Source organism: Limanda limanda, chromosome 4, assembly GCF_963576545.1.
Source record: "Limanda limanda chromosome 4, fLimLim1.1, whole genome shotgun sequence".
Lineage (NCBI taxonomy): Eukaryota > Metazoa > Chordata > Actinopteri > Pleuronectiformes > Pleuronectidae > Limanda > Limanda limanda.
The window spans coordinates 3,718,460-3,741,082 of NC_083639.1; the positions used below are offsets into that span (position 1 = coordinate 3,718,460).

General features: G+C 40.7%; 1 protein-coding gene across 1 annotated transcript in view; it reads left to right on the top strand.

Moving 5' to 3' along the window:
- Nucleotides 1-22,623, top strand: part of LOC133000505 (potassium voltage-gated channel subfamily D member 3-like) — a 67,829-nt gene that overhangs the window by 36,567 nt on the left and 8,639 nt on the right. The window contains exon 2 of the mRNA XM_061070450.1: nucleotides 17,379-17,541. Coding sequence (XP_060926433.1) covers nucleotides 17,379-17,541 — 163 coding nt within the window. The remainder of the gene's footprint in view (nucleotides 1-17,378; nucleotides 17,542-22,623) is intronic.

Consider the following 22,623-nt stretch of genomic DNA (forward strand, 5'->3'; position numbering starts at 1 on the left):
ACCAAATTTCCAAATCTTTTCATTATCATTCCACAAACGCCTGATTGTCAAGATCTCTTCATTATTCCTTCATTAGAAAAAAAAACAGCAGTGTTAAAGTTAGTGGGGGGAAAAAGCTGGATCCGCCCTCATTATTGAATCCAATCCAAAAGTGCGCGGGTTCTTCCTTGACCCAAACTTTGAAGAAAATCCGTTTTGTAGTTTTTGCGTGAATCCGGCTGACGGACAAACAAACAAGCGACGATGAAAACATGACCTGCTTGGTGGAGGAAAAAAAATGATTCCACCTTTTCCTTCATGTTTAAAAACAATTATGCGAAGAGGGGAGGCCCTGTGTTGCTGTGTTATTTTATTTTTTTTCCATCTTGGTATGAATTTCATCAACCTGGGGCCACGGTTTACTGAACCAACAAGCGAAAACACAGCGCCAGCAGCTCAGACTTCTTAAAACAAGAACATCTGAGGAGAGAAAGCTCCTTCTGCTGTGATTGAGCTGTGTGGATGCCCATGGGTGCTGTACATGTCTTTATTAATCCCCAGTGGTGGGGAAAAAAAGGAATTAGTTCCTTAAATTGTGTTCATCTTCTGTCTAATGACACACACACACACACACACACACACACACACACACACACACACACACACACACACACACACACACACACACACACACACACACTGCCCAAATATCTCATTCTATTTAAGCTGCCAGACCAAATTCAGAATATGTGTCTTATTCTGGCCAAAAAATGTATTTAGTCATTTTCTATGTTGTTTGAAGTGAACCAGTTCTCTGATATTCAACGAAAAAGCACTGAAATACTAAATATCTAGGAAAGTATGTTCAAAGTCAACTTTATGATGAAATTTCAAGCAATATTTTTGGTGCATATTTGACCCCTGTGGAGGAAACTCACTCAGTAATATTTTGCATTCACGCCTGATATTTGATGTTTCTGTTTCCCCTCTCCCCTCCATTCGCCGCATTAGCAAACGCAGAGGCCAGATGTGTTTTTAACACGTCTGTTCAGTGTGTTGCCTTCCAGTTTTATTAAACTCCTCTGGAACCGTGTGTGGATTACAAATTTCCCGAGGTAGGGATTTCTTTTGTTTTTGTATAAAGCTGAAATGTTTTGTGGTGTTCCGGCACGTAGCTCTTAGTTCTTTGTTGTTCTTTATTCTAATTAGTTTTCTCCAAACAACTTGTGCAGTTATTATTTAATTAGATTATCTCTCAGTTTTCTTATTTTAATTAAAAAAGTCAAGTGAAAGAGAAGATAATTCTGTCGGCAAGTTCTGGACTTTTTCGTTCTCACCAGGATCAAAGTGTTTATAAGCTTCTCTGTTGTATTTCTGTCCAATTACAGTTTTACAAGAGATAAATTGACGCTTGGTCACTGTCCACTCTAGGCAGTCGTCCCTCAACAAGACGATTTGTTGTACCTCGCCCTACATTTACAGCAGAGTCACAGAGCGGGGATGAAACACAGTGATAACACAGTTAACCTTTACCGATGCTCTGCTTCTAGCAACAGAGACACAGTTTCAGTCTTGGCTGAGCACAGAAATCATATAAAAATGAAGTACACACATTTATACTTACTCGGGTGAGTTTTTTTTCGAGCTAATACCCGTCACCATGGCAGTGACCTTTCGATTTATGACTGCAGCAATTTGGATCATTTTACAACATAAGGAACTTCTGTCAAGACTCGATTGTTTCCAACTAACCTCATTGACATCAAATGTCAAATGTCCTGGTTCGACTTAAGTGAGATTGTGAATTCAAAGTATAAATTCAATAGTAACATATACTATATATATTAAGGTGCTGTATTTTACCAACATCTTGGTGGAAACATTGCAGAAGTTAATGCATTAGGAATCAGTGAAAAAAAATCTGACCAGGAAACTTTAGTTGCCCTTCAAATTAAAGTCCTTCAAATGAAAAGACAAAATACATCGCTTGGGGTCGAAATCATTTGTCTTTGCTTTTCAAATTCACCAGGAACCTCCGTTCAAAAATAATTCTTCACCGATCTGGTTTCATGATGTTTCAATTGCTGTTTGCAATACTCTTTTTCAGTTTCGGACTTGAGCTGTGTTAATAAAGTTTATCATCATCGTAGCTACAATAATAAAAACAAGTTTCTGGTCATGCAGCAAAAAAAAAATCTGAAGGGAGTTAAAAGTCAAAACACAGAATAAAAAATTCACTCTAGCATGTCCACAAGGTTACTCATCCATTCACCTGAGGCACATCTCCTCCTGCTGTGGAGCCTATACAACCTACATGGTGGTTGAAATTGCAAAATAAGCCCCCCCGACGTTCAAGGATACATTGGAGGCCACTTACCCGTCCACTTACCCGTCTACCTGCTGCATCACAAACACCACATCTCCCCCTTCCCCATCCTCCATCTCTTTATGTGGACTCCTGAAGTGGGATGCCTCTCCTCTGGAGTGATACAGCAGTAGCTCCTTGGGTCTCCTGAGCCTCTCCGGCAGCCTACTTTCTCCGGTAACCTACTTAGAAGGCTTTTTTAAAAGGATCCCAAAGAAAGCCCCTTCATTTCTTTTCTCATCTCACGTTCTCCAGATGGAGAGACAGCTGATTCGTGGCTGGATGCGAGGAGGGCCCTACTGTAAGTGAAGGTGGACACGTGGCGGAGCAGTTGTGTGATTGGACAGTAGGACTGTAAATGCACAAAGTGGAAACTGTTTACTATGAAGCTTGTCAGCACACGGGTCTGTAAGAGAGGTGTGAATTGGAGGTAATTGGGAGAATTTGCTTTGTGGAAGAAGAACAGCGTGTTGCTTCATTTTACTCTTAGTAGTCAATAATCTGAATTTTCACAAGTAAGGCTGTCATCTTCCATTAAGAAAATAGATCACTGCCTGTGGTGTCTGAATCTGGGCATTTTAACACATTTCCACTTGCAACTAATATGTGTGATTCTCCTGCTCCTTTAGTCAATCATGTAAAAATGTTGAGGTTAAAGAGAGAAATGTTGGGTTTTTAATCTTTCATTGGTTCGCTGAAGCACATGTTCAGAATTCTTTAAAGACGAAATGTTGTTTTGAGTCGTCTCCAGAAGGGTGGCTGTAATCCAGTGAGCCACTTAGCACACGTCTTACTCACTGGTAATCAGCTGCGTCTGGTTGACCATCTGTGGTCGGTGTAGGTCCCACATCTCTGACTCACATCATCTCGTTCTTTATCTCTTCTCTCCTGCCAGAGTCTGCTCTTTGAGTCGTCTGTTCAGGATCAGTCTTGTCGGGATGCAGCTCCAGTGGTTGACTGGCAGACGCCTCGTCCAGCTGCAAAAATTGTTATTTGGAAGAGAGGCTTTATGATTCAATCGTGGAGTGCTGTAGCCATATAGGCGGCCAGGGGGCGCCAAGCTTCCTCAATTGTAAACGATTGATTGGTATAATGTTAAGATGAAACTTTAAGGGAATCCCTTTCCCGTTGATATTTGAATGGTTGTATAAAAAAAGTATAAAATACCTCGACTGACCCGAAGCCGTCAATCCGAAACACCAAACCTATAAAAATACACCTTAACCAACCACACAAATCCGACAAGACCCTCCAGTTGTATCTCTCTCCTTCTCCAGCTCTCTCACTCTCATCCTCATCCTCTAATGCCCTGGGTGTCAATATACTGCATTATTCAAACTCCTCTCTGCACCCTGACTGTAGCTGTAGCTGGAGACAGTAACACGTACCAATCAATAATACAAGAGAGTTAACATCTAAATTGAATATTTTATTTTCCAGCTGTATCTTATGTGGAGAAGGATGGGATCAGGGGGGTTGTGCCAAATAAAATTAAATAAATACAACAAATCCAAGGCCTGACTCTACCTCTATCTCAAAAAACGAACTTCTCAACAAAATTGCTGAACCTTGTTCTTTTAGAAAAGAACACACTACATGTTTGGAAAAACGTAGAGAACACCTCAAACTTACCTAAAGCCCTCAACCTTCCTCCATATACCTTAACATGCAGCAAAGCAGGACTTAAAGGGATAGTTCACCCAAAATTTTCAATTCACCAAATATCTACTCACCACCTCTGGAGAAGTGGTCGAGTTCAGCGAGAACTCACGATACTCACGAGCCCTTGAGAGAACTGAAGCAGTAACAAGGAGGAGGATAACAGCAGACATTTATCTTTAAAAAAAAGTTTTTGAGTCCATTTAAATGTCTAGGCTTTTGGACACTTGGATGAAACCAAGTGTTGTTTTTTTACGTTTGAAGAACTCGTCACAATTAACTTTAATTCTATTGAATTTGGCTGCAACACAGTTGTTACCCCTGAAATTCCAAAAGTGTTTTGTGAACTCAAACCCTAGTGGTGAGTAGATAATGAGACACGGATGGCAGGAGGGCCCTGAATGCTGATGGGCCGGCCTGGAGGATGATTAGTCAGCATGGCCAGGACACCAATCATGGCGATCCAAAGTGGAGGTCAGAAAAGAAGGGGAGGAGCAGCCTGGCCATGAGATCAATCCTGCTGATAAAACCTGTAGAGCAAACCGTGGAGGAGGAGAGAAAGAGAAACAGGAGGACAAAGAAAACACCAACACTCTGCTCCTGCCTTGCACATAACACAGACTATAATTTATAATGCATTAGGCCAGGCTTGAAAGAACACACAGGCTGCTGTATTGTAGAAATTCACCTTTGGGATGTGATGGCAGCATATTTTAATTTCTTCCAGCTAGTTCTCAGAAATACGGGATGGTGTTAAAATATTTTTCATCAAACAGTGCTAAACCTTTAATACTATTAAAGTATCTGGATTGATTTATTTAGTAAGCTAATGATTCATTCTGACCACGTCTGTTGTCCCCAGCTGCTTTACACAGAATGAAAAGCACCGGCAGGTCATTACATCCCTGCAGTCATATAAAGGTAGCGTGTGCCTCAGGCCTATGTGTCAGCTCTTACTCCCTGTTCACCATCAACCTTTTTTTTCCAACTGTGTTTGTAGTTTTTCAGAACTAGTCTTGAAATGCCTTACAATGCTAAAAGTGTGGTATCATATATTATGTTTTTTACGATTCATAAGCATCTGATTAACTCTTTGAAACAAGCTTGTCTGATGTGGAGCCTCAAACAGATTTATCAGTAGACCAGGCAGCCCTGCTTTTGAAAAGATAGACACTCTCCTTAAAGAATAAAGTGGATCCTAATCTGTCCACAACGTGATAGATCAAAGGTAAATGTAAAGTTATCTGCTCTGTCACTGGCCCGTGCTCAGTCACAGAATTACCAGATTAGCACATTAGGGTAGAACGGCACTTACTGCTTATTAATTGACACCATTTCATTTCCATGTCCCTGACAGGACATGGGAGGCAAGTTCCCCAGTTGCACCGCTAATTGTGTTCCATTCCATCACATCATGGTGGAGAAACTTCAAGTCTCACTGATCAAGAGCCTTGCAGCTCCTTCCACCAAATACACCCCTGTGACGCAAAGGAAGAGGAGGAAGAGACGCAGAACTCAAGCAGAGATGAAAAACTAATTGGATGTAAGTTAAATCGTTGGCTGCAATTATGAATCTACTTGTCCAACTTTAGATTCACCAGATGTCTCTGCTGTTGGATGGTTTACAGGGAACATCAAAAGAGTCCAAAATAACTCAGCACTGGTTTAGTACCTGATTTCAGGGACATATAAACGTGGAGAAAACAAAGCTGAGTGAGTTCACTTCATTAGAGTATTTTCACTGTGAATCAGATTTCATACATAAATTATATTTTCATTGTTACCTAGCTTTCTACAGGAGGTTGTTTTCATCTGCGTTTGTTTCTCTGTTACTTAGCACGATGACACAAAAACTACTTGACGGATTCCCGAGAAGTTGGGTGGATGGATGCTATATTGGTCAGGGATAAACTCTTTCAAATTTGGTGTGGACCTGGATCGGGTAGCAGAGCCTAGCTTCTTTTCACTTTCTTTAACATTGTGCGATAAGACATGTCTCAACTTTTTTGTCAATTTCTCAGAGAATAATTGAAGGATCTTGAATTTAGGGGACTGATCTACAGGAGTGTGTGCAATTTAACGCAGATCCAAATTAAAAGTTGTATCATATATACAGTTTCATCGACTGTTGGGTCTTGATGAAGGTTTGTACTCTCCCTTGGCCACACTGGATGCCTGAGCGCTGCTTGTGCGTCGTGGAGCGTCTTGCTTTTCATTTGAGTGCCTGTATTATCAGTTTAGACTTAGAGCATTCCCACAGCCCACTTTAGTCGTGCGTCTAAAGGCTCTTATATACTACTACGTGTCCGTTTCTCGGAGAGTTCTCAGCGGGGGGCAAAGAGTCTTTTTGATTTTTACTTCTCCGACACAGTCCGTCGGAAAAAATTCATCGCCAAACCCATAGGTGGCGCAACGGAAGACGAGCTCAGAGAAGCCTTCCCCATTTGGGAAGAAGAAGTCCACGTGTCTCTGTTTACATGTTAGCCTGCCTCCCACACACTGAACCATGGCAACTAACAGAACTAAATAAAGTGACACCCAGCGTGTCAAAATGCTGATGTAATCGTTTCTTAGCGCAGCGATTCCCCGGTCTTGTTTCCGAACTGTGTTGCTGATTCCACAGCTTGAATCTGCTTGAGGCTACATGTAGCTAGAAGCTACCCGGAGCTAGCTCCCCCCCAGCTTCCACACACAGTCAGCAGGGACTCCCGGCACTAACAACTACTATCCAGGGTTTGCTTCTAACCTGACGGTATTATAGAAACAGTGTCATGATAGAAGTGGAATTAAAGTCGTGACGGCGGGTTCTTGCACTGTTACCACCGCAGTTAGCATGGTGGCTAGCCTAGCCTGCTAGCACCGTTTTGAAAGCTCGTTATAACCGTATGTGACCGTGCACACATGCCCTCAGTGCTCTAACGAGCCACCGTAATAGAAAAAAACGGAGAGGCATAAATTGGCCTTTAGGCACATCTCCAGCGTGTGAGTCATGCTGCTCTTCCATAGAGCCTGGGTTCTGAGAGTAGAGCACGTGGATCATCTTTCACCACAATTTCAATGTTGAATACGTCACAATCAAGTATTTGCAATACCTCCTGTACCCGTTTCAAAGTAAAACCACTTTTGCAGTTCTGTTGATTGAATCTCCTCATTTGTTTAAATGAGGGTTTTATGGTTCTTGCAGGACCTGCAAAGACACGTCTTCACAGCGTAGTGTCCTGGCATTTAGTTTAGTCCCTAGCCCTGCTTTTATTTGAGTAAATACCGTGAAAGTATTCAAGAGACCCAAGAAGATGTTCAGATTTTTTTATAAACTATACTGTGCAATGTCAAACCTAATCCTATCAAATCTTTGGCTACTGAGCCCTATGAGCTAAGACTTGTGTGGTGGATGCTGCCGTGTGTCTTTGAATAGAATGCGAATTACAAAGGAAACTGTGAACAAAGGCTCTGACTCATTTAGCAAAGTAAAGAAGTTTTGCACAGAAAAGGATTTGAAGGATTTGTACTCAAACACACCTGATTAAAACATTTGCAGAGTCTTTGCAAACATTTGCTCAGACTTTACCCAGTGTTTCATCATTTAAACTTTTCAAACACATTGAATTGTTGAGCCTTGATAAGTCTGTCGACCATTCACATCGTACATATGGTACAACACTGTAAATCCTCTGTTCGGCGAGACTGTGATTTAGAACAAATCCTATTATTGAACGACACTGAACTTTTTTGCTGTGTTTATAATTGAGTGTGACATTGTGTACGTCCATAGGGAGGTTTAGCAGCTTCAATCTTGTTCAATGTAGAGTTTTTATCACAATAAAAAACGAGTCGATATCCTCCTGTTGCTTTGCTCAGCAGTGATACTTGATTGTTCCTGAATGTTCTGCTGCCACCGCACTTCACTGAGCTGCGGACGCTGCTACGTCTCTGCAGCAGAGACAAAGACAAATATGAATTTCCTGTCACATCCCCGATACAATGTGCTTCATTACTTCTGATGATTGTGCAGCTGAAATTGTCATTGAAGCTTGTTTGACAGCACAGAGAGAAAATCCATGAAGATGCCCGGGCAGTGTCGACAAACAAAGAACAAACAGCAATGATTCGGAGATGGAATCCATGATGGGGGAGGGGGGGAATTGAAAATCGATGCAGCATTATACTGATATAACAACTAAAACTAATTACCGCGGCCAGGGAGGTGCTGTTTGTATGTTTCCGTCCTGTTTGTGTGTTTGCTTGTTTGTTTGTCAGCTGGATTACACCAAAACTTAATGGATTTTTACAGGATACTTCTTTCCAAGAAAGAACCCATTAAATATTGGGATGGATCCAGGATTTTTGTTTACACTTTCTTTAACATTGTGGGAACGGGGCGTTTTGGGACATTTTAACCAATTTCTCCAGTGAAAAAGTCATGGAACTTGATGAATATACGGGACTGATATACATGTGTGTGCAATGTGGTGCGGATACAAAGACAACTGCTCGTGAAGCCAATTTAAATGTGGTTTCATAAGGGAAATGTCGAGGCCTCGGTGGAGCTTGGTGCTCAGAGTTCTATTATCCGAACTGTCTTTTGTCCGTGAGACCTGTTAGCACAGGACTGTCAGATTCAACCTGTTCAGGAGCAGGTGCAGAAGCACTAAGTTCATTTTATTAATTATAGAATATACATAGAGGTTTCAGCCGTTTTTCTATTATTCGTCTCACAAGCGTTTGACAGAACTGAACACGACCAAGAGTGTTTTTTCAATGACCTATAGAAATTGTATCATGGGCTCTGAGTACTTCCAGAAGACGGATGACCCCACAGTGTGTCTGAACCTTAACACATCAGAGCTACTGCTGTTCAGCTCACATGCTGCTCTCCCTGTGTAAACACACTGTTTTGTTACCTGCTCTGTTCCATTTGTGGGAAACCTTTGTTCACAAAGAGTGAAAAGAAGCACTTTGGCCTGCACGGCTTAAAGTCCTGCTGCTGCTAATGAGGAAATTATATCATTACAAAGTGCAGCCCGGTCAGTCGTCATCGTAAAGGAGGCACAGAGATGAGAAAATATTACAGCTGTTGAAGTGGTGTCATCGCTGAGCCGTACAGTCGCAGGAATAGAGGAGAAGCATAATACAATATGAAGTCAGATGCCAAAACGTCTCAGCGAGGCCACAGATAACAAACGGGTGAATGGGGGGGGGGGGTCGGGTAACGTGACAGTCGCAGAGATGGATGAGAGAATTTATTCAGAGCTCCTGCATGAAAACCCCTCAGGCGATCTTTGGAGTGTGAGAATTTTCCTAACAGCTTCTGAATTGTTCTAATGCCAAGTATTTATATAAATAAATAAAATACTCTAAGCTGAATCCCTCCACCACCCCCCACCCCCCTAGCAGAAGAACAAACACTGTCGAATCAAGTTGGTTTTCAGAAACATCGGCTTTTTTAAACGCCAAATATTTAATGAATCTAATTAGATTTAGGCATTTGTAATTCTCAAGACAAATAAGAGTTTGCAGGGGGAATAAACAAACAGAAAATGAAGTCACATTCAGTTGCCAGACTCAAATGAAAACATAAAAACTAATGATGAGATATTATTAGACGTGATGGACATTATTGATTGAGCTGCTAATCCTTTGCCATTATTTTAAAAGCATCAAGTCAATTATCTTAGACTGTTCTGCTGTATAAGGCTTCGTTTATGAGCAATAATCAACTCAAATATCTATAATTTCAAATCAGGTTGTTGTATTAACGAAGGACAGTTTGTTTAAAATTCACAAACCAAACCATAAGCGGGAAACTGGCTGGGAAAACAAATGAATAACCCACGAGAGGACAATGACATTACCAGGCAGCATCTGTACACTGTAGCTGTGTGAATATTAAGTTGAGTTGAAAATGTTAATCTTTATTTATTCAGGGGAAATTTTCCTGAGCACGTATTTAGGGGGGGGCGTGGGGGGGGGGGGTGACCTCATTCACTGTTGTTTTTTACTTTCTGTTACTGTGCAGGTGTTGCTCTCTCATTCATCATCATTTGGCCGACAATGAAACTCAGTTGAACCGTTTTTTTTTATTCACGCTTTTAAATACACTCCCTGTTGTTCAGGTGTTTTTCTCTGCAGCCCTCTGTGGCGGGCTGCGTTGCCCTTGATGTCGAGTCTCCTTGTTTCAATAGCACCCCCTCTAATCCACACCGGAGCTCACATAGGTCATGATGGATGATGCTTTTTTTCCCAGTGGCAGCAGGTCACACAACCTAATATCCCATATCCCTCACATGCCAGCGCGTAATAACAGACATCAGGCTTTTGCTTTTCCTCCCGTTTAATCCCGTCCCAGTGTCCCCCTTCCTGCTACATTCAGCAGAAAACAGAGGTGAGACTGTGTGTGTGGATGTCCAATACAGCAGGTTGTGTGTACCCTCGCAGTCCCGCGAGATAGATGGTCATGTCAGCCACTCCTCACGTTCACTTTCTCTGCAGATTGGTTTCTGTGTCGTCTCTGCGCTGATGAGACAAGAGGAGAGAGCGTGTAAATGTGTTGTGACGGGTGAAGCTGTGCGGCCGCAGGGATGAGTTTGACCTGTGCACGCTGTTTCACCTGGAGGCAAAGAGAAGTGTATGTTTATGTCCACTAATTTAAAGTTCAGCCAGCAACGTTGCAATTGATTTTTAAACAGTGAAATTACTTGAAAATGTACAATAAATTTGTATGTGTAGTTCTCATACCATTTTAATTGCATCATTTTATTTTGCTATTGACTTAGTGTAATCTTTTCATTATGTTACAAAAACAACAAACCAATAATTTACTGTACATGTTCAACTCTTGAAGCAGCAGCTTTGTTCCCGTTTCATAGTGAAGCTGAATCAAAGCACGTTTCATCTCCACAAGCTGAGATCGGATTTCATGCTGCAATATTTTAAACTCATCCAGTGATAAAAAAAACACAATATTTTCTTCCTTTCAAGGTGAGGCAGCCGAGGAGGGAAATGTTCGGCATGATCGGTAACTTAACACAGCTCCGGTGCAGCGTGAAGACAGTGAAGAGGAAGGGTGGATATCAGGGAGGTAGAATCACACAAACAGAAATGTTCGATCAAAATGAGGCTTTGAATCGAAAGGATTATAACTTTGAGATCTTTGTGAGATTTAAGAAATGCCAGTTCTCCTCACCTACCTACGTCAGGAAAGAAAAACAAATCATCTTTCTAAATTAAGTATTAAACTAAAGGCACTAGAGCGCATACCTCCGCCGATAAGGCCCAACAGTCAATCAGGCTGCACCAAATTGCATAGACAATTGCAATCTTTTTTTTTTCATCAAGATCCATGAATTTTTCCCTGGGAAATCTATGAAAATGTCAAAATATGCCATATTTTGGAAAACAATCCTGGATCTGCCCCTTTGTACGAATCTGTGCCCAAAATGAATGGTTCTCTGATCCTTTTATCAGGTTTTAGGGAAATATGTTCAGTAGTTTTTTAATTCAGTTAAATTTTATTGTTTTAGCGCCAAATGATAACATACAATATCCCAAGGCACTTTCCAAAGTAAGGTCGAGACCTTAAGAATTATAGAGAAACTGTTCCAACAAACAAAAACTAAGAAAATAGCTTTCAAACATAAATAAAGAGACAGGGGTGAAAGGTAACCTCCTTGGAGGGAAATAAAAAGAAGAATTTGTTATTTTCATTTATTTTGATGTTTTATGCGAGTCTTTACAACTTTTGATCATTTTCATTTGTTTCAAATGGTCTCACATGTACAGAATGTGGAGAATGTCAGTCCGCTCTGTCACGTCCTCAAACTGCACTTGTCTGTACAATGAGATGATCCAATGCTGCTTCAATCAGGAAGAGCCCTTCACAATCATGGAGGATTAAAAAACATCATGCAAAGAGATCCCCTAATAATCTGCACCGTCACACAGCAAATGTGTCTCTGACAAAAAAGCAATCAGGACTCACCAGCTTAGCAACTATTAAGGACATTTGTATAAAATTGTTACAGTTAATCCTTAAAAGACAAAAAACATGAAAGGATCAACCTGTTTTTAAGCTGATGGTTGCTTAAATGTGTAAAACAAATTAAATGAGTCATGTAACTGTCATTATTACACTGGCCCATTATTCAATTTGTTGCATTGTCTTTTTGATGCAAAAATCCAACTCTGTTCTGCTGCCCATCGTAGATCTACTATGAGCAGGTCGTCATTCACAAGCAGGAGATTGGAAAAGATGAAACACACGACATGAGTAAATCCCTTCACAACTGATTTAGGCCTCTGCATTAACTGTAGCAGCTGGGAAAAGCTAAATAATGTGTCTGTCGAAGATCATGTAGCGTAGACATGGAGATCGTAGATTAGACAAGAACTGATGAGAAAGGACCGAATACAGGGAAAGTTGTTTACACCTGTCAAACACAAATAGTACAGGCCCCTGAATTATACTAAAGTAAAAAATGGTTCTGTCTCAGCTGTTTTTAAGGTTCATCTCAGCTGTAAATAAGTTTACCTTGGTTTGACTCTTTCAGTTTTGCCTCCCACGATTCAATTTGTCTTTTTGATGCAAAAATCCAACTCTGTTCTGCTGCCCATCATAGATCTATTAAGAGCATGTTCATTCACATACTGCAGCAGCACAACAAGCAGGAGATTGGAAAAGATAAAACACACGACTGAGTAAATCCCTTCACAACTGATTTAGGCCTCTGCATTAACTGTAGCAGATGGGAAAAGCTAAATAATGAATGTCTGTCGAAGATCATGTAGCGGAGACATAGCCCCACTGCTGTGTTTTATACCTTGTTGCATCATTGCGCAGCATCACGGTTTGATTGTATCTGTCGTGGGGGGGGGGGGGCTCACACAGCTTTTATGTTAATATGACAAGTGTAAAAATAAATTCAGTTCATTTGACACTATCATGAGGCAAACTGACTGTGGTGGGAAGCAGGTACGGCAGCGAATGTTTGTCAGTACTGAAAGTGAGGCTTTTTTACACTGTCATTCAGAAGTGAATGGCGTTTGGTGGGATGTTCTGGGAAACTGTGCTGCTCATGTAAAACAGTAAACAAGTGAATTGAGAGAAAGTGATCCAGATTTATATCAGTTTATTCAAAGTACATACTAACCATAGCTGGAATGCCTCACAAAACAATTATAATTAAAATAATCGATATATCTCCAAATAGATGAATCCAGATTGATGTTTTGGTGTAGAGCAATATTCAAAATGGCAAACAATTACATTATATATATATATATATATAGTACATACAGTTGTAGAGTAGGATTGTAACACTGCAGAGCTTCAGTCAGTGGCCGATGAGTTTTACTCTGTGTGATCCGAATTTCCATTAAATTTGGAGAAAGGAAGGGATACGGGCCAAGAAAGAACCAATCAAATATCAGAGTGGATACAATTTTTAATATTGTGAGATTCTGACTTTTTTGCCCCATTTTAATTTAACTGATTTCCCAGGTAATAATACATTTGTTTACATTTACAAGATTCTGGCGCAGATCCGAAGTTTGCACATCTAACTGTGGTTTCATAAGATGAATGTTGCGCTCCACTGAGTGCTATTCTAGTTTGGACATGAGTTAATGGAAAAATAATTAAAACTCTTACAGAGCTTTAAACTGAAGAGCGTCTGATCTGTGTTAAGACGACCTCTTGATTACAATTTAAATGTTATAATGAGAAAAAGGCACAACAGGTGATTACCTCTCCGCACGAGGGGCCGACTCAAGAATGACCTTCTTTTGTCCTGATATAAAAGTAATCACAATAATCAGAGTAATAATGATTCATCTGTGTTTTAGTGCTGAGCTCCTTTAAAATATGACCCCATGTTGTGAGCTCACTCACCGTGAGGCAGTTGTGGTTTTGTCTCAGACGTCATAGCGGGTATGAAGTGTCAAACATTGTTACAACAAAGCAGTCACAGCCAGGAGAGTGTCACGTCTCATCAGCCGACAGACAGAGAGCGCAGCAGGCTGAGGAATCATTTGTCTGATTGTGTGGCAGCCAGGAGCAGGACTCAGCCACAATAACAACAGGCCCTGTGGTCAACTCTCCATCGCTTGTTAATAATCCTTCCTATTTTTGACTTTGTGCCTCCTGTACAGTGCACATCAGCCTGCCTGCCATAAGCTCGCAAACAAAACACAAGGAAAAAGTTTTATCCAGGGGAAAAATAGTGACTTTCAGATGGAGTTTGGTGGAGAAATAAGAATATTTTCCCTTTTACTGCAAACTTTATTAAAAACTCAAGAGGATTCAAGCCTCCTTTCATCAGTCGTACGTCTGTCAGCATCACACAAAGCGTCCACTGTCATAATAGAGAAAGATTTAAATGTTGAAATCCTTCATTTCACACAGAGGTAAACAAAACAGGCTGACCTTGAATGGATCTTGAACATCTCTGATGAACAAAGATTAGAGCTGGAAAGATTTTTAAAGGTTTTAAAGGTTCAGATGCTGATATTAAGGAATAAAACATTTCTGATACAGGGCACATTTTAGCAGTGCACAATGGAGGCAAAGCTGACATTATATGTTTGAGTTCGGCTCGGGCCACGTTTCTCGAAGCCCGAGAGAAATTAAACCTTACATGGATTCAGATTTGTGAGTAATAACTCAACCTGAGCCTGATGCAGATAATGTAGCTGCACTGAGTTTGTTTCCCTGTTCCTCAAACATTTACTTATTGCTCATTCCCCCTAATTATAGACATGCATGTAAAATATCAACCCGGCATGTAACTGACTCAATCTGAATAAAATGTAAATATAAATCAGAAAGAAAACAAAGGTTCCCTGGTCCTGACGGGATTTAGATGTTATTTCAAACTCTTTAGATTAGAATACCTTGTAACCTTTCTCCAACCTTTTCAAGCTTTATGAAATCCAAAGATGTCCCTACCAAATTAAGATAAAAAAAAACTATGACTGGATAATAATTGTTCATTTATCAATACATCTTCTGCATGAAAGGGTGAGTGATCAAAGCCAGTCAATCTTTTTTTTTCATTAAAAAAGAACAGAAACTGCTCTGTTGAGCTCATTTGTGTCATTAGTTATGGTCGGCATCATCTCTACTTTCAAAGAGGATTCGAGTGATATCTCGTTCCCTCTCCAACGTGTTTATTCTCGCGGAGCAGAAGGCCTGGCTCGTGCCCGATCCCCCTGCTCTCCGGTTTGTGTGTAGTAAACAGGAGGTAGGTAAGTCTGGTGATTATGACGCTTTTCAGCGATCCAGATTGGGAAGGTTTGGCCCAAAAAAACAGTCAGAAAAGTGTAAAAGCTAGCACCGCCCAACGTCTGGGCAGAAAGGGTGATCAACAGAGCATGGGGTGGGGGGGGCCTGTAAAGAGTCTCTTGTGTCGAGAACGCATTGAAGGGGAAGAGAAATAAATGTGTTTTTGACAAGAGCAAGTGTTAGTCAAACTTTGAGGATGAAAGTCAAACCATTGTTTTTCAATGTATGTTGTTAAAGTGGCGCTCAAAGAAATTGCTTGCATTTAGAACAGGTGCTCTTCCAACCGCTATACATCTCCACCCCTTTTTCTAACTGCTGTGTTTTCCTCTAAAAACCGGCACCTATCATGCACCAGAAAACATCACTTCCCATCACACTCCTCCAGCGTGACGCCCACAGCCTCTCCAGGAGAAGACTTTTAGCATCTTCTCCCACCCACTCAAACACTTGCCCTACAAGTCGCTGGTTTTCTCTTTTTTAAATTGATTTGTTCCACTATACGTCAACAGGGATCACAGCTTTGGCCAGTGAGTGAAACCTTCTTCTCCTGGCCCTGGATCCCACTGACATTGGCCTTGTTATACTCTGACAGAGCTGAATGAATCTTAATGTTTGTTCTCTGCCTATATCATAAAAATAAGTTTGATCCTATAGATGGGACTCATTTGAAAGGGACTTGTTTGTGTCCTCACTGACAGGTGTGCTGTTGAATTTGATTGTTGATGTTTTTGTAGCTGAAACACTTCTTTAGATTCAGGTATTGGAGAAACTACAATGAACTAAAACTGCCAAAGTAAGATCAGGGGAACGTTTCTGCTCGCTGGTGGTTGTGTGTGGGGATTGTAGAGCCTGTTATTATGTTTCCATTAAAATTATATGATAGAAGGTTTCAGCAGATTTGTGAAGCAACACCACCACTACCCACTGCACATTATTTTTTATACAGTCTCTGAGATATACACATGCTATACACATGCTATGCTAATACACATGCTATGCTAACAACACAAGCCATGCTAACTGGCTGTAAGTGTGCAAGAATTTACTGTGACGATAAGAGGATGTGACACAATGGCTTTTTTTTCACTGAGGTGATTTGCAGCGTGAACCCCTGCCTGCACCTGAAATGAGAGCACTTACTGTTCCTCTGTATTCTGATGAGTGGCAGGCAGCATGAAATGCATTTCTGTCTACAGGCGGTGAAACAATCCCCACTTTGTCGAGGCGTATTTAAATACTGATACTCTTTTTTTCCACATATGGTGTCTTTTAAAAAATCTTAGTAATAAAACCAAAAAACACCAAGAAGGTTATAGTTAGTTTCTCAGAATCTTGATTAGGCATATATCGATACTGACATCTAAGAGGATTTGGTGCAAATTCAAATAAAAATCCGGCTCTAGCAGATTTGAAAAGGTTTCTTTCAGGTGTAGGTTTTTTGTCATCAACTGTATGGTAACAGTAAAACCAAAGAAATAACAAGTGGTTACATTTCCAGAACATTACACCATGGTGAATTCTTTCTCCAAGCCAAAGAAGATAAAGTGCAGTAGTGATGTGTTCATGATTGTTTTGCAATGGTTAAATGTTTCACACTTCGCTGTTATGCACTAAAATATGTCTGTAATTGCTTGTTAAAGAGAGTGAAGTTATTTTTTTGCTTGAAGCTTTCTGAGCGTTTCGTGTTTCTGTTTTATGCACCACACAACATGTTTTTTTGTTGACAAACAAGTTACACATCAAATTAAAGCTTAGATTTAGTAATGAAGCAGTGTTTTCTAAAGAGGTATGTTGTTCAATGTTCATTTTGTAAAATTGCCTTGAATAAAACTGGTTTCACATCAAAATAAATAAAAAGCTGCTGCCTACTTTTTACCTCCAACTCACAATGTGTAGCTGTGGCCTTTTAGCGATAAAGCTTGCTTGAATTCACTGTTGGGCCTTGGTTGAGGTTTGCAATCTACTGGGTGACATTGTAGTTTGCAGTATCTTGCTATATTTTGTATTAACTCCTACTTTTTTATTTGTTGAAAAATAAGTGGATGTTAACAGACCTTGTGAATCCGACTCGTCTCTTCTCTTCTGTCTCACCTGTAGTTACGGGGACATGGTGCCAAAAACCATAGCCGGGAAGATCTTCGGCTCCATCTGCTCCCTGAGCGGCGTGCTGGTGATCGCTCTGCCCGTCCCCGTCATCGTCTCCAACTTCAGCCGCATCTACCACCAGAACCAGAGAGCGGACAAACGCCGAGCTCAGAAGGTAACCGTCTACGGCTGCGCCACCTACTCATAGGCCCAGTCGAAGGTTGTGTGCAGGTCACATATGTGTGTGCGCCACAGAGCACGTGCACATGCAAATAACCCTACCATTAAGAGTGCACGCTTTTCAAAACACCAAAGTGGCAGGATTATTAGACATTATCAAGCTAATGAGAGTGAATGGGAGGTTGAAGTGTTAAAAACTCTGGGTGGGTGGATGCTAATGGTTTTGCCTGAAAGACCTTTCAATGGTCTATTTTATATTCATCATTATAATAATGGGACTGGTTACAGAGGACTTTTCTTTTTTTCGCCACAACATGTACAGAGGACACATTTACAAACTTTAAAAAAGGTGATACTGATTAGAGATGAAACGTGTAAGAGCTGGAAATCGTTGTCCTTCAATTGAACCACATTTTAACACCAGACAACACACAGGACATTTGTTGCCCTGCAGACCCACATTAACACACTCTCCTTGTTCACATGCACACACACATTCTCTCTCGCTCTCACACACATTTCAGATCCAAATACCAAATGTTAGCTATCCACTCACCCAGTGAGATTGACCTTCCTGCAGCGCGAGAGAAGAGTGATGTTAAGTTAGAGCAGTGAATCCATAGGGATGTTGGTCTCTGTAATCTGGCAGCACTGGTTCTCATCCAGGTAACTTGACCCACATGTAGCTGAAGCTTGTGAAGCATAGAATCTAGAGAAACTGCTGAGACTCATCCTCCATATAAAACTTGCAGTGATGTGAGAATGTAATTCACTTGTTGACTGGATCCATGAGCCACACAGGTGTAATATTCACATTCAGATACAACATCTAAACAACCATGTCCAACACTGACTGTGTTCTCGCTACAAACTGTTATTTTATATGGATTTTAAGCCTTTTTTTTTAAATTGTCCTCATTCCTTGGCCGTGGTTGTAAAACCTGTCTCAGAACACAACGGGACAGTAAAACTCATCAGTAACACTCCTGCTAATGAAGTCCTTTTAGCGTTAGCGGCTCCTTGGGGCTTACCCGTCCAATTAAATCAGTGAGAGGAGAAACACATAAGCAGCTATCAAGGAGAAATTCATTTACAAAAACATGGTTGGCCTGTTCAATGAAAATGACAAATAATTAACATTTTTAATGCAGCTTTTTCTTTTATACTGTGGTCACGGAAGAGCCTTTCACATGACACATGCATCAGGCCAATATTGGTCCTTCAGTCAGGTACAGACAGTAGACTGGGCAGTGACTGGGTCACAGCATTAACTCAAACTGATTATAGTTGCTGAGAAAGGTGAATTTAGCTGTTTCTAATTTATAATTTATAAACATAACATCCATTTCTTATTGTATTGTAATCTAATTTAATTGTAATGTTTTATTTTTTAGCATTTTAAGGATGTTTGTACTTCTGTTGGCATAAACACCAAGATTCAAGCCAACATGGATAAGAACCTCACATTTTACACATTTTAACATTTACAATCCAACATCTGATACTGATAATGTATCGGTCTTTATATATATATATATTAAATTATTTATGGAAAAGAGGGGAACAAGAAGATATGTATATTACTCCTATACATCTGTTCTTCCTTCCTCTGTTACCTCCTTTCTGTTCTCCCTCTGTGTTCATTTTACGGTTTAATTATTTCATTTATTACAAATTAAATAAATGTAAAAGTCAACGAATGAAACCTGATATGTCGAACTTGGATATAGAAAATATACAATTTTTTGGGTAAAATTTAAAATGTAATCATGAATGCACACCTTTTATGCATTGTATGCTCTATAAAGTAAAAATTAGCATTTCAGGAAACATAAAAGCCGACCAATCAAGCTCTAGCGTCAATACAAAAGTAGCTTTTAAGCATTTTTAATCAAGATCCAGAAGAGATGGAATGTATGAGTGGAATACATGAATGAATTCATGTTGGTATGAATTCATACAAACAAAAATAACTGTATAGAAAGGTGCATTTTATGCTGCGATTGGAAATATAATGGTTGGTTGCAGCTCTAAATACTCTAAACACTATAATCTCCTTGCACAGAGGGAAAGCTTTTCCCATCCAGGAGAGTGTGGCACGTTTTGCAGGTGCACATTAAACCTGTCGCTCAGTGAGCAGGAGGAGCTGCTTTGCTCGACGGCTCTGTGTAATTTTCTGTTCTTACTGGGTATTTATCTAGTAATTATCCCATATACAAAAGGTTATTAAGTCAGCAACACATTAACCGTGCACGTGTGAGTTACTTTTATTCACTGATTCACAAAACCCCCGCTACTATTTCCATATGTGGTCTTTGTTTTTCCCTACATAACGATGCTGAGAACAGAAAGACATTTAACCCTGTTCCGCTGTTCTTCCTCCCTCCGTTACTTCCTTTCTGCTCGTCTTCTCTTCCTCCCTGGGTGTCATCCCTCTTCATGCTCCTCTAATAACAGGCTGCTCCAGGCTCCCATTACACTTACGTAGACATCTGGGGATTTGAATGTACAAAACTTTCCTCTCATGTCCCCGTCGCATCTTCCCAGAGAATCTAAATTGACGCTTTAGCAATAGTTGTCCCCTATACTAAATCCTCTAGTGTGTGTCTCTTCAGAGTGGAGTACAGTGTCTCCTCTTCATGTTCAGTCACCCACAGAGCCTCAGGAACCCCCAGATCTAATGTGCCTAATTCCCTGATAAGGCAACCCCCCCCCCCTCCCCCGAAGGAGACGACGGGTCTCTTTTTTATTCCCGCACAAATCAGCGGTGAGGCAGACTCGCCAACAGGGCGTCGCCGCGTCGGTGAGATTTGCGGAAGTAAATGGACTGAGGTCACACTCGTAATGGGACAGTAAAGTCAAGTGGAACCACACTGAGAAATGGCAGGTTTGACGAGTAGGGGGTAAAAAGCGGGGAAAAAGAATTTGGACTTGAGGTCAAAACAAGGCGATGGAAGCAGGAAGAGAAAAGACAGACAAGAGGGAAAAGAGAGGAGGAGGACGCAGAGGAGACAGTCGCAGGAGGGAGAAGTGACAGAGGCTGATTGGGGGTAAAGGAAAGAAAGAATAAAGAGGAAAAGGTCTCTATGTGAAGTAGTTTCAAGGCTCACTTGTCTGAGGAGAGTGAACATTTTGTGCCTTTTTCCCTGGACTGCTGCACACTGGCTGTCTCACTGTACGACAGAGGGCCATGTTCGAGCACAATGACTTGATTTGCTCATTCAACCAAGAAACCAAAGATGAGAAAGTCACATTATGAGAATCCATTATCACCAGAGATAGAGATGGACAGAGTGTAACTTTAGTTAGAAAAAGCAGTTTACATCAGAGAATTTTCTCAACCCATGAAATATCTCTTCTTTTACCTTTAGAGATGAGCTCTGAAAAATGCACTTTGGATTTTAAAGTAAAATGCTAACATATTCCTGTCATCATTCCGTGAAAGAATATCCTACTTTCCATGCTAATGTAAATAGACAGCATTTAAATCATTACCTCTTTGAAGGAGGTTGTGTTTTCAGCCCTGTGTGTCTCTTTATCAGCAGGACTACGCAAAAACTATTGAAAGGATTTCCTTGAAATGTGTCAGAAAGACGAGACGTGGGCCGAGAAAGAACCCTTTAATTTGTAACGCAGATCCACACAGTGTGGAGAGATAGGGAGAGCAAAAGCAAACTGCTTTGACATTTACACCAATTTTCATGGATCCATCAGTGTGTGCAATTTGCCTTCATTGAATATAAGGGTACTCATCCTTGTGTCATTATAGTCAAGCTTTTTCTTTAAGTGTCAAAACCATGACACACTATAGAGCACATACCTGCACCGAGGCTCAATGGTCCTCCTTTAATTCAATCAAGCTGCACCGAATATCACACTGAAAGATTTAAGTCCTGTAAATATGGCAGATTTTTTAAGTCAACACCCATTAGATATTCCCGGAGAAAAAAGTGCAAAAAAAAGCTTATCTTGCAATGTCAAAGGAAGTGATTAAAAAAAAAACGAATTTGCAGCAAAATGTGGATGACCCGCATCGCATCCTTTCAACAAGATTCTGAAGACTAACCTTCTTGGCAGAGTTAATAAGCTGAAACAGTTAAGGAGTTATAAATGTTTACAAAATTGGTTATCCTACAAAACATTAAACAAATTGAACACGTCGCTGAAGAAATAAACTCTAAAATGTCATATTTACGCTACTAACCACCAAACAAATGGACAGCGGTGGGAACACAACCTGCTTGGCGGGGGTAATTAGTATTTGGAGGTCATGAAAAGCTGTGAGGGATCAGCCTGATTTGTAGTCGACAGCCTACGTGATGGTATTTCAGCTCTAAAATGGAAACTGTAGAGCTCAGTCAGTGATAAATAACTTTCTCGGCTAATATTGATCCTCCTGTGAAACCTTCATGAGCCATTTGGGGAGTTGATCTTAAATCATTGTGACTTGAAACCTGCCTCAATACTTTGAACGTGATTAAACTTGACTCGGTCGCAACTCTTGATTCAGAAAAAGTCAGTATTGCATCAGTTCAGAATGCGGTTAAAAAATAAAGGTTTCCGAGACAAGACCTGGGCTGAACGTCGGTGCAACCAGTTGCTCCTGAACTTGCACAATTAGATCTCCCGTCATGTCTTTGGGTCGAGTCGAGTCTTTGATCAATACGAAAATCAGGCAGCTCATAACAGCGTTTTCACTTTTTACCTTATTCAATCTTTAACGAGAGCTGTGCCGACAGGTTCCCCTTCCTCTCTCCACTTCACATACCGCACACGTCCATCCACAGTCGTTATTATTACATCTCCGTCTCTGGCTTTTCACACATTCGCAGGTATTTCTGAAGCGTCCGAGCTAATTCCATTACTTTTGATGCACGCCTCGGAAGCCGATATTGCTCCACAGGTCTCATGTTTCTCAAATGCATTTATAGGGGAGAGAGGAAGCGGTGGGACAAGGTTAAAGACGTCTCTCATCTTACTCGTCCAGAAGCACTTGAGGCCGAGCTATATCACGTACACTCATCCTAACATGCTCCTGATATTGAGAATGATTTCTCTTTCATTTCCCGCTTGTCTC